The 16,327-nt window shown below is 42.9% G+C and overlaps 2 protein-coding genes across 2 annotated transcripts; one reads left to right on the top strand and one right to left on the bottom strand.

Moving 5' to 3' along the window:
- Positions 1-11,876: 11,876 nt before the first annotated feature.
- LOC131839010 (histone H2A.J) lies at positions 11,877-12,544 on the bottom strand. The gene has a single exon (XM_059185994.1). The coding sequence runs from the start codon at positions 12,436-12,438 to the stop codon at positions 12,049-12,051; it is 390 nt and encodes a 129-aa protein (XP_059041977.1). The 5' UTR covers positions 12,439-12,544; the 3' UTR covers positions 11,877-12,048.
- Positions 12,545-15,737: 3,193 nt separating this feature from the next.
- Positions 15,738-16,155, top strand: LOC131839011 (histone H4). The gene has a single exon (XM_059185996.1). It carries the CDS (start codon positions 15,794-15,796, stop codon positions 16,103-16,105), a length of 312 nt encoding a protein of 103 aa, XP_059041979.1. The 5' UTR covers positions 15,738-15,793; the 3' UTR covers positions 16,106-16,155.
- Positions 16,156-16,327: the final 172 nt, after the last annotated feature.

Raw genomic sequence — 16,327 nt, forward strand, 5'->3', positions numbered from 1 at the left:
TCAAAGCTGTCACTGAGCAGAGGTGTAGATAAAATGTCTGCACACTCAGTCCTGGGTTCAGGAGGTTATAAACGAGCTGTGGGGAAATTTTCCTGTTCTTTATTTTCCTGGAATTAAGGGCTTTTAGCAAAGGTTGGAGCTAGGACTTCCGTGAGACCAAAATTACTCTCCCTACCACAGTTCTCTTTCTAAGGATGGCTTTGAGTTTGGCTGTCAAGGAAAGTAGATAGGACAGAGGGCAGGTGGCTAAGGACTAAGTGAGCAGAGGTTTTGGTTGGTCAGCATGCTCAAGTTTGCTGAGGGTTACTAGCCAGGAGAGAGGGACAGGTTGGAGAATGAAAAGAGTGATTGATGGAATGAGCTACCTGAGGGCTTGGGGAGCCATATGAGTCATCAACTATTGTGCAGATAGTCACTGAGCACCTGCTGTGGGCTAGGTGCTGGGAAAACAGTGGCAAGGGAATCAGATGAGGTCCCTACCCTCAGGGTGCTTATGTAAATTTCAAGACAGAAGCATCAATGTCTATATCACTTGTCTCATACCTTGAATACAGTATTTATCAATGCTAATTTTTTAAAAGAATTTAATTCATTTAACCTGTGCTAGTGAACAATTTGGAAAAATAATAATCGGATGGCCATTATATGCTATCCGCCAGTGAAGACATAATTCATCAGAACTTTATAGTCTTTTTACATTTTAAAAGCCTTTAAAAGTTCTTAAAAAACAGAAATGTTTTCTCTGAAATATCAACCAATGACCTTAATGGTGCTGCAACCAAAGAGAAAACATTAAAAAATAATAAGTTTGCAAAGAAAGGACCATGGATTCCCCCAAGACATTGTTTTTCCTTGACCTGTTATCCTATTCAAATGTTATCTCCCCTCATTAGGCATCTGAATCCTAAAAATAAGCTGTCTACTATTGCACTTTACCCTAATGAATCCTTATTTAGTAAGAATTTAGTTAAGAATTGCATTTACAGGAGATAAATAACTGAGAAATAGGAGAATTAACACTTTAAGAATGCTGTGAGATGCAAAAAAAAAAACAAAAAAAAGTGTTTTAAGGATTTGTATAGCAGAGGAAAATGAGAATCCAATAGTGTTTGTATCCATAGAATCTCAAGAAAAATTAGAGTCTGAGGAAAAACAGACAACTCCACCCTTACTACTGCACCCAGCAAACTTGGCTCCAATAAAATGGGGAATGAGGTAGAGAAAGATGGTAACAGCCAAAGTTCAGGCAGGGAAGGGGAAAACATGAATATAGGTAGCTCTGAAATCTTACCTGATTTTATAAAATGTACTACTCACAAATGAAAAGGCCATGCTATTATGAAAGTTGGGACTTCTTTTCTGGGAGTTAATAAAAGTTGCCATATTTAGGGACTTACTGCAAAACAAAAACCAAAACAAAAAACTTCATACTTCAAATAATAATTGCGGTTTTTTAGAGTGCTGAGAGAATCAAAATGCAGGCAGAGGACAAATCCAGCATCTCCTATGACCATTCCTATTGCTGAGTAACCCACATCACAGGAGGAGCGATTGTAAAATCTGTATTTGTACCCTGAGAGTTTAATCATAAAATACATGTTCATGAAAAAACTTAATACCATATTTCTGAAGAAAAATTAGTAGGACAATTCAGTGATTTAAAAAGATGCTTTGTGTTCACTTGGCTTTTTATTTTGTATTTTATTTGTTTCCACTATTAGACTAGAACAGGGATCAGCAAACTTTGTGTGAAGAGCCAAGATGGGAAGTATTTGGGGCTTTGTGAGCCCTACAATCTCTGTCACGATTCAATACTGTTTTCATAGTGTGAACTCTGCACTGCAGGCAGGCGGCCTGTCACACTCCCTGACCTCGAAGAAAGGACTACAGGAGATCAGCTCCGGAAGGTGGGTGTGTAAGGGGGTCTGCGCACTGCTGAAGCCCAGAGGCCTGGAGTGTGATTTCCCTGGTAGGAGGCTGCAGGAAGGTAGTCCCCAGAGTGAGTGGGGGCTGCCAGGTCACAGAGAGACTGCATTCTGGACACATGGCTGGGGCAGACTGCCATCTGATGACCTCACACCTCACCTCTTTCCCACCACTACCACTGGCAGCCTGAGCCAGCAAGAGCTGTCCTCTTCTCATGCAAAGTCCTTCTAGTGCCTTCTACTAAGAGACTAACACGCTTACCAAAATGGGAAAATGATCAAAGGAATTCTGCCTCTCTTCTCAGAGCAGGTACTGAAGTTTGAAAGTGGGCCTCAGAGGCAAGAAATTTATAACTGGCACACGTGAGTGCAAAGAGAATCCAGTCTCCTGTCACAACCTACTTACGAAATTATTAGTACCAATTCCTTTGACAAAAACAAATGGAGTATTTCTCAAGCACCTTCTGCCAGGTAATCGGTTAGGCACTGTTAGCTTATGTGTACCAGCTAACAATAAAAGGCTTTCTTGGTTGGTCATTTTTGTTCTTAAAACATTGCAAGAGAGCCCCGGAGTCCGTCAACTAGAACAAAGCTAAGAACTAGGAGGTAAGCAAAAGCTGCTCTGAGAAACTGACAGACAGTGGTACTCACTAAAATCTTCCAACGATTCTTCTACAATTTCCAGCCTTCTCTGCAGTCAGATGAAACAGGGGGCTGGCTCTACTCAAGGGGCTGAAGCAAAGAAGAGTGGGCAACAGTTCCCTATGCTCCTGCGTCTGCTGCTGGAAGGGACAGAAGGTAGCTTGGTATGGCTGGTGAGTGGTATGTATATGAAAAAATGGCAGAACAGTCTGGAATCTCTAGGTTTTATAGATTTCATTTAAGGTCTACTCTTGTGAGAGGTTCAGAAACATGCGGATCTCATCTGCTCTGTTTGCTCTTGCTAGCACTCTCTATAAGTCAAAGGTTTCGTTGGAAGGTGGGGAGATAAACTTTGTCACGCCAAGCAAAGCCCAGTTACTTTCTTCCCTTATGGCATTGGGCACCTGCTCACCTAGTGTTTGGATGACTAAGAGCTCTGGGCCTCCAGAGCCCCTCTTTACATGTATCTGCTCTGTTCGAAGGCCCTAAAAGACTGAATTGTCGAGATTGCATCAGGAGGCCTTTTCTGTCTTTTGGCTCTCCCTTGAGCTGGCCAGTGAGAAGCAAGATACTGGAGGAAGGGAGGAAAACGAGGTCGTGGGAAGCTGGCTCTCTTAGATTAGACTACCTTGATTCTTCTAGTCAAGCAGACCCCCTCCACACAACCTTCCCCTACCAGGTCTGGTGAGCACTCCCTCCTTTCACTCCATTACACCTAGGCGTGGTCATGGAGCCCAGCTGTCCCTAACCTCCTTCCGCGTGGTTTCCCTGCACACTATGCACATCACCATAAATAAGCCCATTATTACACTTTTCTCAAATCACCGCATTTGGCCATGCCATCTGTTTCCTGGTAGGATCCTGACTGATTGAGCTCCTGATGTATTGAATAGATGCAAGACTTATGGAATAAATAAATACTATATGAACAAGGGAAAAGTCCCTGAACACAGATAACAAACGAGGTAACACCATAAAACTCTCAGAGCAGCATCTGGCACATGGTAAATAGAACGCGCTTCCAGAATAACACTTGGTTTCAGAATGAGACCAGGGCTGTGATGCAGGGGACAGGCTGGCCTCAGGGTGAAAGACCAGAGCTGGGAGACCCGTGAGGAGACCCCCTGGACTAGCACAGGAGAGTGGAGGAGAGATGCTGAAGATCTAGTTCAGAGACAGCACAACCCTGGAAAATCCGTGTGGTACAGGGGATTAGGCAGCACGAGAAATGAGAACACAGTCCCTAGCTGACAGCTCTGATTGTGCAGCAGGGACCTTATTCCGGGGACTTACAAAGGGTGTGGTGCTGGGTTATTAGGAAACATGATAACACGTTGTGGCAGGCATCCTTCGAATGCCTTCTGCCTCAAGTGCGTTAATGTGTTCAGTCATTACAGCAACCTGGTGAGGCAGCTACTGTCATTTCCTTTCCTTTACGGATGTGTCAATTGAGGCACGGGAGGATTAAGTCACTTGTCCAGAGTACACAGTGAATGGAGCAGAAATTCAGACCGAGGGAGGGGGAGTAGCACGAAGGGAAGGGGGAATACCACAAAGGGAACTGGGCTATTTTGAAACAGGCTCAGGCTGAGGTCCCTGGGAGAAAGACCTCATGGAAACCAGAGGAAGTATGAAGCACGGCGGGCAGGTAGGGGGTCTAAATCATCAACACTGACCCAGAGACATGGCACCACAAAAGGGAAAGAGAAAAGCCACATGAAAAATGTAGGGTAATGATCATAACAATCACAGAATTTACTGAGCCCTTACCATACACTCATCACCGACTGCTTCATGATAGGCATAGATCTGATCATCCTATTTTTTTTTAAAGATTTTATTTGTTTATTTGACAGACAGAGATCACAAGGAGGCAGAGAGGCAGGCAGAGAGAGAGGGAGAAGCAGGCTCCCCGATGAGCAGAGCGCCTGATGCGGGGCTCGATCCCAGGACCCTGGGATCATGACCTGAGCCAAAGGCAGAGGCTTTAACCCACTGAGCCACCCAGGTGCCCCCGATCATCCTATTTTTATACATGAGAAAACCGAGGCTTAGCAAGTTTACAAATAAATGTCTAGATTTTTATTGGGTTGAATTTTTTTTTTTCCCTGACATGAATTCAAATCAGAATAACTTACTGATTTGTATTTGGGCTGGGCAATGGGCAGGAGCATATTGGAAGACAGGAGGAAAGTAAGATCATGGTGTTTACTTAATATATACATTTAAATACATAAAAATTATATATAAGTATATATAAATATAACATAAATTTACATTTAAAACATTAATTATGATTAGCAATACATGGATTATCATGTTAAAGAAACCAGAACAGTCTCACCCTATATAAAGAGACACACAAAAAGAGAAATTCAAGACAAAAAGTTCCTTGATGAACATGAAAACAAGGGGATGTCATTAAAGGATTTGGATTTTGGAAGTATGTAAATGAAATACCAATAGGCAGTAGCTCCCTCTTTTGCACGGTGCTTGGACTCTGTAAACATTTGTCTTGAGGCGTCCTTGTCTACTTCCACAGCTCAGCAAGCCCTCTTCTGGGTGTCCCATTATTTTCTTTGGCTGTTGAGAGAGGGGAGAGCAGCCCATGACAGCTTGTTACCGGCTTGGACTATTAGCCAGGCCTTGGTGCTTCTGGGAGCTGGCCTGACAGCTACAAATAACACCAGACAAGGCCATTCTGTGACCCTGAAAATTCAAAACAAAACTAAGACTACCCTGGAATGTTCTGAACCCAGAAGCACAAATGTTATCCAAACCACAGCAATACCCAAACAGCCTGATGTGCCTTAGTCAGAGTACCCGGTCACAGCTATGGCCTCACCTCATTCTTCACAGCTTATTAAGTGCACGAAGCTACCAAATCATAGACTAATCCCTACCCGCAGCAGCACACAGTCCTAGCCAATGCCCGCAAACCAGTGACCACAAACTGAAAACCTGTAATAAAGCCTTTTTGACATCCTCTTAGTCAGAGACCCCACATTTTTCCCGCAGTGTGTGTCTTCCAAGCTGCAAAGAGCAAAACCCCAATTTGTTCAACTACAGGTGTGTTCCTCGTGGTGTCTGCTGGAGGGCACAGACCAAAGTGCAGACCGATTCCAAAGTGCAGTATAGATTCCACTAAAGCTCCCATTGCTTGGACCAAGACACTTAACTCAGTTAAGATGGCGCCCATCGGAGACTTCCCGTGATTCCATCTGGGTAAAGTGCCACCTGCTCAGGGCTGGGAGGTGAGTTCATGCTGAACTGAGTTCCTATATTTTGTTTAAGCCTCAGTGTTAATTTTGTTTTCCCTGGAAGAAGAGCTCTTGGAATTTTTTTTTTTTAATTGTCTGATCACATTAGTGTTCTTTGATAAGCTTTTCTTTAGTCTTCTATCCTTTGCTTTTGTTGCTTGTTAGCTTGTTAGATATTCCGTGTTGTCCAAAGAGACACGATCCATAGGGAGAGAGCAGACAGAAGTCTGACAAGTCTGTTTTCAAGCTAACACCCCCACTCACCCCTGCCCAAGAGCTGAAACACTTAGGGCTCTTCAGACCAGCGACCCTAGGGCAAACTTGGCTTTGGGTCACCATTTCTAAATCAGAGCAAGAGTTCTGCCTCCCTCTTGTCTTTGTGTCCTTGAAGACTGGTCCATTTAGTTGTGTCTTTCTGGACCTATGAACAGGGATGACTGGTCCCTGGCCAAACTTTGGGGATCAGAAATTATCCATTTTTATAAAACAGAATATTTTTCCTAGCCATCACAATCTAAAACTGCACCTTTTGTAGGCCGCTTATTTCCTTCATGTGTTCATATTTTCATAGGAATTAGTACACCTCTCTCCCTAATAAACACAATCTCACCAGGGATATTTCAGAGTTGCAGTTGCTACATGGGCTTTTGACATGAACAAGATGGTTCACTGAGAAGTACTTTAAAACAGAAAGCAAATAAACCCTCGTGAGCAGACTGGTTGGTCTGATTTGTCTTTAAAAAAATAGATAACTGAATATAGGGCTTATCCCTCCTTTGCTTCCATAAATTAGAGTTAAGCAATACTGGCTTTTAAACTGCATGGCTTGATAATATTATCAAGGACCTGAATTACTATTCAAGAGTGCAGCCATTCTCTTTTCTGTACGTGTATGTTAAAAATCTGTTTTCAACACCTTAACTTTCTTTCCTCTCCTTATAGAGAAGACAAAATAAAGCTTTACAGTGGTAATTTCATATCTGACTGAAGCCAACTGGCTTCCTTTCTTTTCCCTCTTTTTTTTTTGGTTTTGTGTTTGTTATTTTCTGCTCCTCTTACCTCCAGTTACCCCCCTTGGAAAACTAAATATTAGCTAATTTAAAAAATTAATTTATTCAAGTCAAATTTCTCTTGTTTTAAAATTTGAAAATACCTACATTATATTAACTCAAAAAGATATATGCTCCCCTATATTCATTGCAGTATTATTTTCAATAGCTGAGATGTTAAAAACAAATTAAGCATCCATCAATAGATGAGTGAATAAAGAAAATGTGGTACACACACACACACGAATATTATTCAGTCATAAAAAGAATGAAATCTAGCCATTTCTGACAACCTGGATGGACCTACAGGGTATTACAATAAGTGAAATATGTCAGACAGAGAAAGACAAATACAGTATGATCTCATGTATGTATGAAATTAAAAAAAAAAAAAAAGAAGAAGAAGAAGTTCATAGATACAGACCACAGATTGGTGGTTTGCCAGAGCGGGGGGTACCTTGGGAGAGTTGGGCAAAATGGGTAAAGAGAGTCAAATGTCCAAACTTCCAGTTATAAAATAATCAAGTCGTGGGGATATAGAGTATAACATGTTATACTCTATAACATTATACTATATAACATGTTATACTCTATAACATTATAACTATAGTTAATAATACTGTATTGCATATTTGAAAGTTGCTAAGAGAGTAAATCTCAAAAGTTCTCATCACAAGAAAAAAAACTGTAACTATGAATGGTGACAGATGTTAACTAGACTTATTGTGATGGTCAGTTTAAAATATACACAAATCTTGAATCATTATATTATATACCTGAAAATGTTATGTCAATTACACCTCAATAAAATTCACTGTAACTTTTTACAAATGATACTTACAAGCAATGTATTTTTCCTTGAGAGGGCAAATAAATTAATTAAATAACTACATTGGTTTTATGAATTAATAAGTTACTGTTTCTATAATTCTTTAAAATTAAAACTTCAATTAAAATTAAAACATGTAAAAAAAGAACTATTCAACTGAATGGAATGATAATAAAAGACATATTTTTAAAGGGTTTCTTTACCAACATTGTTCTCAGCTTTTTTAAAAAATGATCTTGTCACCATATCTCCCCAGAGTTTCTCCATGTGCAAAGTGAAAATGCAAAGGGTAAAAAAATGCATATCCATTCCAACACCGTTAGTAAGCTGAGCCAGCCAGTCAGCGTTTCTTGGATAGGAGAACATAATAACTTTCAAAGAACATTTTCTAATTATACGGCAATACAAGCAAATTAGGGGGTGTCCGGGAGAGCAGGGATCCAAACTGTGAGAAATCTCCATCCTTTGGCAGACCCTCTCCTTGGGCCGTGTCCTCCCTCCATGCCCTCAGTGGCTCCTCTTCCTCTGCCAGTCCATGAGGTCGCAGGAGATCCTCACAGCCCCTGTGCAGCGGGGCTGTTTCCTACACCTCCGCTTACATATCTGTACGTATATTCTCTATGTATGTTCCCTCTGGATGCCTATTTTTAGTTAGGACTCCCAAATGACCTCATCCCCTAGATTCTCTGGCATCCAACTGCCCCTATTGTCCTTTGATTTCTGGGCCTTGGTGCACCTTGCCTCTCTGCCCAGAAAACTCTAGCATGTTCGGCTAACTCGCACACCTAGACCTATTTCAGGTGCCGTTCCCCACCAGGCCGAGTGATACAGGTGCCTCCACTCCCTGTCACTGTTAACACCCTGGGCATCTCCCTTTCTTTACATGTAGCCTGCTCTATTGTAATCACCTTTTTATTATAATCACTTTTCTAAATAGCTGGTTATCAATCACAGATTTCACACATAATATATACTCAATACGTTGTTGAACCAAAAGTTTCCATTTTTAATTTGCTTGGGTGTAGGTAAGCCATTAATTCCAAACTAGGTCATCTTTAGGGAGGGAGGAAATGCAAATTAAGGTTTTAACCTGAATGGTTAACAAGCTCAAACCATTTATTACTCTCTTGATTGTTACAGATTAGTGGTGGATATCTTGTAATTAGTAGAACAACCACTAAACTTGTTTTTATGGTTTGCTACCAGAAAAGTCACAGGATTGCTAGAATGCCATGTTTTTCTATTTCAGTAGGTCCCAGAATTGTTGCAACCCACTCTAAATCCATTTGCACATAAAAATAAGAATAGTTACTATTCGCCGAGCATGTTTCGCCGAGCATGTTTCTACATGGGAAACTCTAGTGTTCGCATTCACATTTACTCAAGGAATCCTCTGCAAAATCCACTGATGTAAACTCTACTATTATGACCCCTTTATAAATAAAACGGAGGTTTGAGGAAATTGAGCGATATTTCCAAAATCATCTAACTAGTAAGGGAACAGAATGGCTTTGAACTTGAGTGTTGTTCCAGAGAGCTGGAGTCCTTAGACACCATGGCATATGTCATTCACATTCCATTTGTGAAAAGTTTGCATACAGTAGGCCAGGGATCTCCAATTATGGGGCCAGACTAAACCTTTTGGTTCCAGGCAAACAAAACTGAACAGACCAGTTCTCAGAGACACAAAGACGAGACTGGCCCTACAGGAAAAACAAAACAGGAAACCTGCCCAATTCACAGGCTGCCACCCAAATGGCTTAATCTTGGCAGGAAAGAATATGTGTGTCTATAAATACAACTATAGATTATGAATCAAAATCCAGGTCCCACCCAGTTCTGTCCTAAGTCGTCTTCTATATCGTCTTGTGCTTGAAGAAATACTGTCCTTTTAAATTAACAATCATCTGTTGGCAAGAACTATTTGTTCATCAAGGATCACAAGCTGAATTGATTTTGCAGGAGGTATGCATTTTTAACTGCCAATAAATTATTCAGGTTTTAGAAACCCCTCAAAAACAGAAATGGTGAAACAGAAATGGTGAGAGACTGACAGAAATCTGCGGCAGGGAAAGGATTTGAGAGGAAACAGAATCCCTGGGCCAGCGGAGGTGATGTGGTGAAGGGGGTGGTCTTTGTACTTTCTATCATGTCTGTCTTGCTCTTCAGGTAACAGGGTTAGACAGACAGACTCCTCTGAATCTTCAGAAAGAAAGGTATAATTGCTTTTTTCTTATAAATGTCATGCTTTTAGTAATAATCTTTCAGGTGCCTGAAATCTTTAAGAAAATGAACACGTAAAGTTCAAAACCAGCATTGGACATCTACATTTTATACATATATATATATATATATGACTTTTTTTTTCCTCCACTGCCCACCATGTCCCCAAAGTGGTAATACTGAGATCTTAATGATTGAGCATTAAAAACAAAACAAAACAAAAACCTGTTAATTACAGTTACCTATACTTTAATCTGTAAGGGTAAGCCCATACCTTGTAGGAAATGGAGCCTCTTTAAATTTATTCAGCACCTATTATATGCCTTATATGTGTATAAATGAACAATCTCAGTCCTCAAAATTGGCATTAGGACTGTTTTACATATGAAGAAGCCTTCCATATGGAAGCTGGGAGTGGACTAAATAGTTGTGGTCATCTTGGCACCTGCTGCCCATGGCAGCCTCAGAATCTATTCTCCTCAGGAATCTGAGGCAATAATATACCCCCCTAACAGAGGTATTTGCAGCCTGATCTTTTTCACCTCAAAAAGATGACCACATGGGAGAAGTGATCCCAACATTCATTGCACAATCAGCAGAGAGACACAACTATTAAAGGAAGCTGAAGGTGAATCCTTTCTCCGATATTAACTTATTTGTTCATTGTTCTGTCATCAAGTACCAAGAAAAAGAAGTGCATTCCACAAGAGTGGAAATCTAGTTGGCCTTATACACAGCTGTATTCCCAGAATCTGGTAACGAGCATGGCACACTGAAAAGCTCAATACTGAGGAAGAAATAAAGAAGGTCTATGAGGGAAAATGGGCCACCCACTGCTAAGGATGAAGAAATACCATAATGTTTTTTTCAGGAAGACTTCAACTCTGACTCATACGAAAGATGACTCCGAAGATGTGAAATCTGAACTGGGATCTGTGCTGTGGGCCCTGTGGGCCAGGATGAAGCTTGTGGAAAAGGGTGAAATGGAAGGGTCAATTAAGGACAGACTAGGATGACTACTGTTTAACTTTTAAATGTGGATTCCGGGTCTGAAATGTGTTACTTCTGGCACTTAGGTCATTAATCCTTACATATTCTCACATTTTATGTTTATTAAAGCGCTGCTGTACAATCAAGCAATGTGACCCCTACTGGACTTTAGTGGGGGAAGGAACATGAAGAGACTTCAAGCAGGTTACTTGTTGTTAGGAAGCAAAATCAAACTGATTACAATTACAAAGGAGTACCATATGATGGAGACAGAACCATCTTGAGAAAATTGTCTGAACGGCTCCTAAGCATGTAACTCATGACTTAAGACACTGCACTGTTACGCAACATGAGTGTCAGGGAACAAATTTACTCCTGACTCATGCTTCTGTATTACACATATTACTACTGGGTGTTTCCTTCATTTTAAAGAAATGTGAACATAAGTGTGTATACAAAAATATCTGATATCCAAAACCTGAAAACACAACGGCTATTGGGCTAAGAAAAATATGTTGGCCCTGTGTCATCAGAAGCACTCTTCCAAGACGGAAAGTTACTCCACCTTTGAAAAGTACAGCCAGAGAGCCAACTTCCTGCGCGACACCAGCTGGCCCCCACCGCTTCTGCACAACTGGGTCCTCCTGAACTGCCCAGACAAGACAGGAGAGTGAAGGCCCCGGGAATGACATAAAAATAACCCCCCTGACGCCCCTGCACCCTATTCTGCCTCTCTTTTGCATTAAGGCAAGCAGGGAGAGATCCCAACTCTGCCACCTCCAGCCAGTGGGTTCCTCGTGGTCTCCCTCGCCCCACCCACAAAACACCTCGAGGGTGCTGACCAAAGTAGTCCACAAAGCAGCAGAAACCAATCCCCCAGTACCTGCTCCAGAGCTCTCCTGGCTGCCCCCCGAGTCATCCGGAAGGTCCCCGAGACTACATAGCTCTCTCGACCACATGATTTTCACCGACTTTATTGGCCCGGGACTCGGCGGGCCCCTCGCCACCCACCTCCCCAAGAGATCGCCGCAGACTCCCATGACATCGAGTATATTGAAAAATACTGCGGGGTGGCTGTGGAAAGAGCCTTTGCTGGGGAAGCCAGCTCCCCGGTGGCGGTGGCGTCAGGGTCACTTGCTCTTCGCCTTCTGACTCTCCGTCTTCTTGGGCAACAGCACGGCCTGGATGTTGGGCAGCACACCGCCCTGAGCAATGGTGACTTTCCCCAGCAGCTTGTTGAGCTCCTCGTCGTTGCGGATGGCGAGTTGCAGGTGGCGCGGGATTATCCTGGTCTTCTTGTTGTCACGAGCGGCATTGCCAGCCAACTCCAGGATCTCGGCGGTCAGGTACTCCAACACCGCCGCCAGGTATACGGGCGCCCCAGCGCCCACTCGCTCCGCGTAGTTACCTTTGCGCAGCAGTCTGTGAACTCGGCCCACCGGGAACTGCAGGCCCGCGCGGGAGGACCGAGACTTGGCCTTGGCCCGCACTTTGCCGCCCTGCTTTCCGCGACCAGACATGGTTACCTCTCCCCTAAAACTCCTGCGAGAGGAGTAACACAGCAACGGGTCCGGGTAACTGAATGTAATGTGCCAACACCGGAACTGCCTCTGTCACTTTGCTGACACTAGGCAGCGCCTTCCCATTGGGCGCAGCGACACATCCGTGACCAATGACAGGCAGGCTCCGCTTCCAACCAGCGCTCCGGCAGAGGGCCCGCCTTCTCCAGCTCTGTCCAGTCAAAAGAGCAAACTCCTAGCCCTTATTTACATAGCCTCTCATATGAATAGCCAGGACCGACCGCTCCGCATTTGGGGCTTCCGTTGAATTGATTGGCTCCTGATATTTCAACCTTCAAGTTCGCTCCTAGGAAAAGACCGTCTTAAGAATTAAGGAACCACGGTTAGAAACAGAAAATTCCGGGAGAGCTACCCGGTACAAGTACAAAGCACTCAAGCAAGAAATGCCTCAAGCACTTGAGGTCCAAGATGATCCCTATGGTGCTATGTCCCCCAGGTGGGTTTTCTCACATTATATAGCATCCTAGCCAGCTTGTCTGACTGCAGACACACAATACCCCTCTGCCTGCCGTTTCTTTAAACGAGCGTCTTGTCTCCTGCAAGCCCAGGTGCGTCTGCTCTTACTCAGCAGCGCGGGGAGCTGGCTCCAAAAGATGCCTCGGCCTGAACTGGCCGTCTGAACTTTCTTAACCAGCCCAGAAGACACGGGACCCCTGACGCAGTTCTGCCGCTCACGGCTACCAATCTTCGCTTCCAGAGGCTGTGAAACCAGAGTGCAACACCAGACGTGAATGCTGTCTTCAAGACTGCGGAACAAAGTCGCTTGGCCAAAACTTAACATCTACTGTCCCTTGAGATTATGAGCCTGAAAAGAGTCTCTGGATTCCAGGGAGAGGTTGCAATAAGGCACAAAGTTTTGGCCTTGGCTTCCTCCTTATTGATCACCGCGCTGCTGATCATGTTCTCCACTGAGACTTGGGAGCCCAGAGGTATACAAGGTCGCGTAAGACATTGTGACATTGTGGTGGCACTTAGCTGTCCCTTTTTCCAGCCCTCTACTGCCCATGCGACGCTCAGAGGTCATGAAAATACTAGAGGAAGAACGGTAGTGACCGTCCTTAACAATTGCAGAGCCATAGCATTTGGAACAAAATAAATTCCTTTTTAAATTAGAAATTATTTTTTACTAATTCATTGATGTAATTTCACTTACCTCAACACTTCCCATAATTATACAATTACACTGCTATGTATCGTAAGCACATGAAAATAAGTGTCATTTTATGTGGATTATAGTATCCGTTTAAAAGTAAAATTTACCCTCCCACCATCCTAATAAAGATTTGATTTGAGTGAAATCACATTTTCAGAGACATCCGTACATGTTCTTATTGCCTAGAACACTGATTAATCTATATACAGTACGAATTCAATATATGTCTTTAGAGTTGAGAAGCAGCATATTGTCATGATTAAGTCAGTTGTCCTGGAGCCGGACTGCCATGGTCCAAATCCTGGCTCTACCATTTACCAGCTGACCCTGGATAAGCTCGGTGCCTACCCCAAAGTGTTATTTTGAAGATTAAATACGTTAGTAAGCATCCAATAACTGCTAGATGAACTAGATAAATGGACATACAAGTCTCTGATGCAGTTATTAACATGTTCCTGAAATAAGTTTTGTAAATTTTGCTTAAATTTTTGCTCATTTCAAAGGAAATTTTTAACAATTATTGTTATTATTTTGGACACTTTTTCCTTTCATTCTTGTAAGCAAAAAGGTTTTCTAACTTGAAAATTTTGTTTTAACCTTTTTTAGTCTTAATATATATAATCAACTAATTTACCCTTGTAAGAATCCCGACCTCTTCCAGATCTGATAGACTTCTCTTCTTCCCTGTGAGTCAAAAATTAAAATCATGCAGTACAATATGACTATTCAGGATTTTTGCAGCCATACAAACAGTATTCTAAGGGCTCTTTTTTTCTTTTTTTTAAGAGTTACTTTTTATAGAGAAAGAGAATGCACGTGGGTGTGCGAGTGGAGGAGATGGAGAGTGGAGAGGGACAAGCAGATTGGGAGTGGGGGGCATGCTGGGTCTCAATCTCAGGACCCTGAGATCATGACCTAGTTGAAAACAAGAGTGGGAGGCTTAACTGACTGAGAGACCCAGGCACTCCTCTGAGAGCACTTTTAATTTATCTTTAACAATAAAAAGTACTTTCTGTGTTATGCAAATGGTTAAGAATGGGTAAATTATAAGCATTTAGACAGACAAATATTTATTATAAAGCTTTTCCTGGAAAGGCTTATCTTTGAAGATTCGGGACAGGGAGCACAATTAACTAAAATAAGAATTATGAATCATCCTCTAAATACTGTTACCTTTTATTGCAATAAACTGTTTGGGAAGAGAGAGTCCTGCATTCTAGAGCAGTGACATTACTGAAAGTTTCATTTTTGTTCAGGGATTCTCAAGAAAGGATTGAGAGCCTCCTGATGGGCGATTTGCAGTACAAATCACCTTTTAAAGCTACCGTCGTGGCATCTCATATTTTAAGAACTTTAAATTTGTAACTGGGAGATGTGAGAACCTCAGGTTTGAATGCAATAAGAAGAAATTTACGAGATTTCAACTAAAAAAACAAAGAAATAAGTATTTGGTTGAAAAGCAAAGATGCGCCGGCTTGGGAGTGCGCAGAGGAGGCCAGATAATCTACATGGGGCAAGGGCCTCTGAAAGGGAAAAGTCTGGGAGACGGGAGGAAGGGGGAAGGTTAGACTTTTTGCAAGAACTTTAATTCTTTCTTTGCGGGGCATCACGAAAGAGAAAAAAGAGCTATTATTTAAAATGTCCTCTCCCCCCACTAGTGACTGAAGAAGAAAAGGTATAAAACAATTGCTTTGAAATCTAACAAGATGTAACGCATTTCTGGTTACTATTTATTTTCCTATTAGTCTAGGAATGGTATTGTTAAAGGAAGCATTCCTTTTGAAAAATAAGCAATTAAAATTCGCGCGCGCGATATCGGGGTGAGGGGAGATGGGAAGGAGGGAGGGGATTTGTACTGAAGCACTGAGAAAACGCAGTATAAATCCCATTGACTCTTTCCTCAATTTTATGGCGAAAATAAAAAGTATTTCCAAGAAAGCAAACAAAAATCAGTCTTGTTCTGATTAAGGCTCCTTCACTCACCATTGGTGGAAAGACAAAAGCCTCCTGGGGCCTAGAGCTCCGCCCATTTTCTTGAGGTTTTCAAACAGGTCCGCTACCAGGACATATAAGTCCTGGACTCCACGCCGCCCGTTACTAGCCGCTTGTTCTGAGGTTTGGAGTTCGTCGTTGTCTGAGAAGATGTCTGGTCGCGGGAAAGGTGGCAAAGGGCTGGGGAAGGGAGGCGCCAAGCGGCACCGGAAAGTCCTCCGGGATAACATCCAGGGCATCACGAAGCCCGCCATCCGCCGGCTCGCCCGCCGAGGTGGTGTCAAGCGCATTTCTGGGCTCATCTACGAGGAGACCCGGGGAGTCCTGAAGGTCTTCCTGGAGAACGTGATTCGCGACGCGGTGACTTATACCGAGCACGCCAAGCGCAAGACGGTCACCGCTATGGACGTGGTGTACGCGCTGAAACGCCAGGGCCGCACCTTGTACGGCTTCGGCGGCTGAGCAGTCTCTGCGGCTTTTCGAATTCATAAAGGCCCTTTTAAGGGCCCCCAGAACGTCAGGAAAAGAGCCAACACTTTGTTTACTGTGTGAATGGGACCTAGGTGCAGATAAAAGGGTCCGAGGAAGCTCTGTCCTGGTGGGTGGCTCTGGTCTGTGGGTGGCGGGCTTGGGGCATAGAGACTGGGCTTTCGTCTTGATTTCGGGTTTCAGGTGGAGTAAGAG

This window comes from Mustela lutreola, chromosome 8, assembly GCF_030435805.1.
Source record: "Mustela lutreola isolate mMusLut2 chromosome 8, mMusLut2.pri, whole genome shotgun sequence".
NCBI lineage: Eukaryota > Metazoa > Chordata > Mammalia > Carnivora > Mustelidae > Mustela > Mustela lutreola.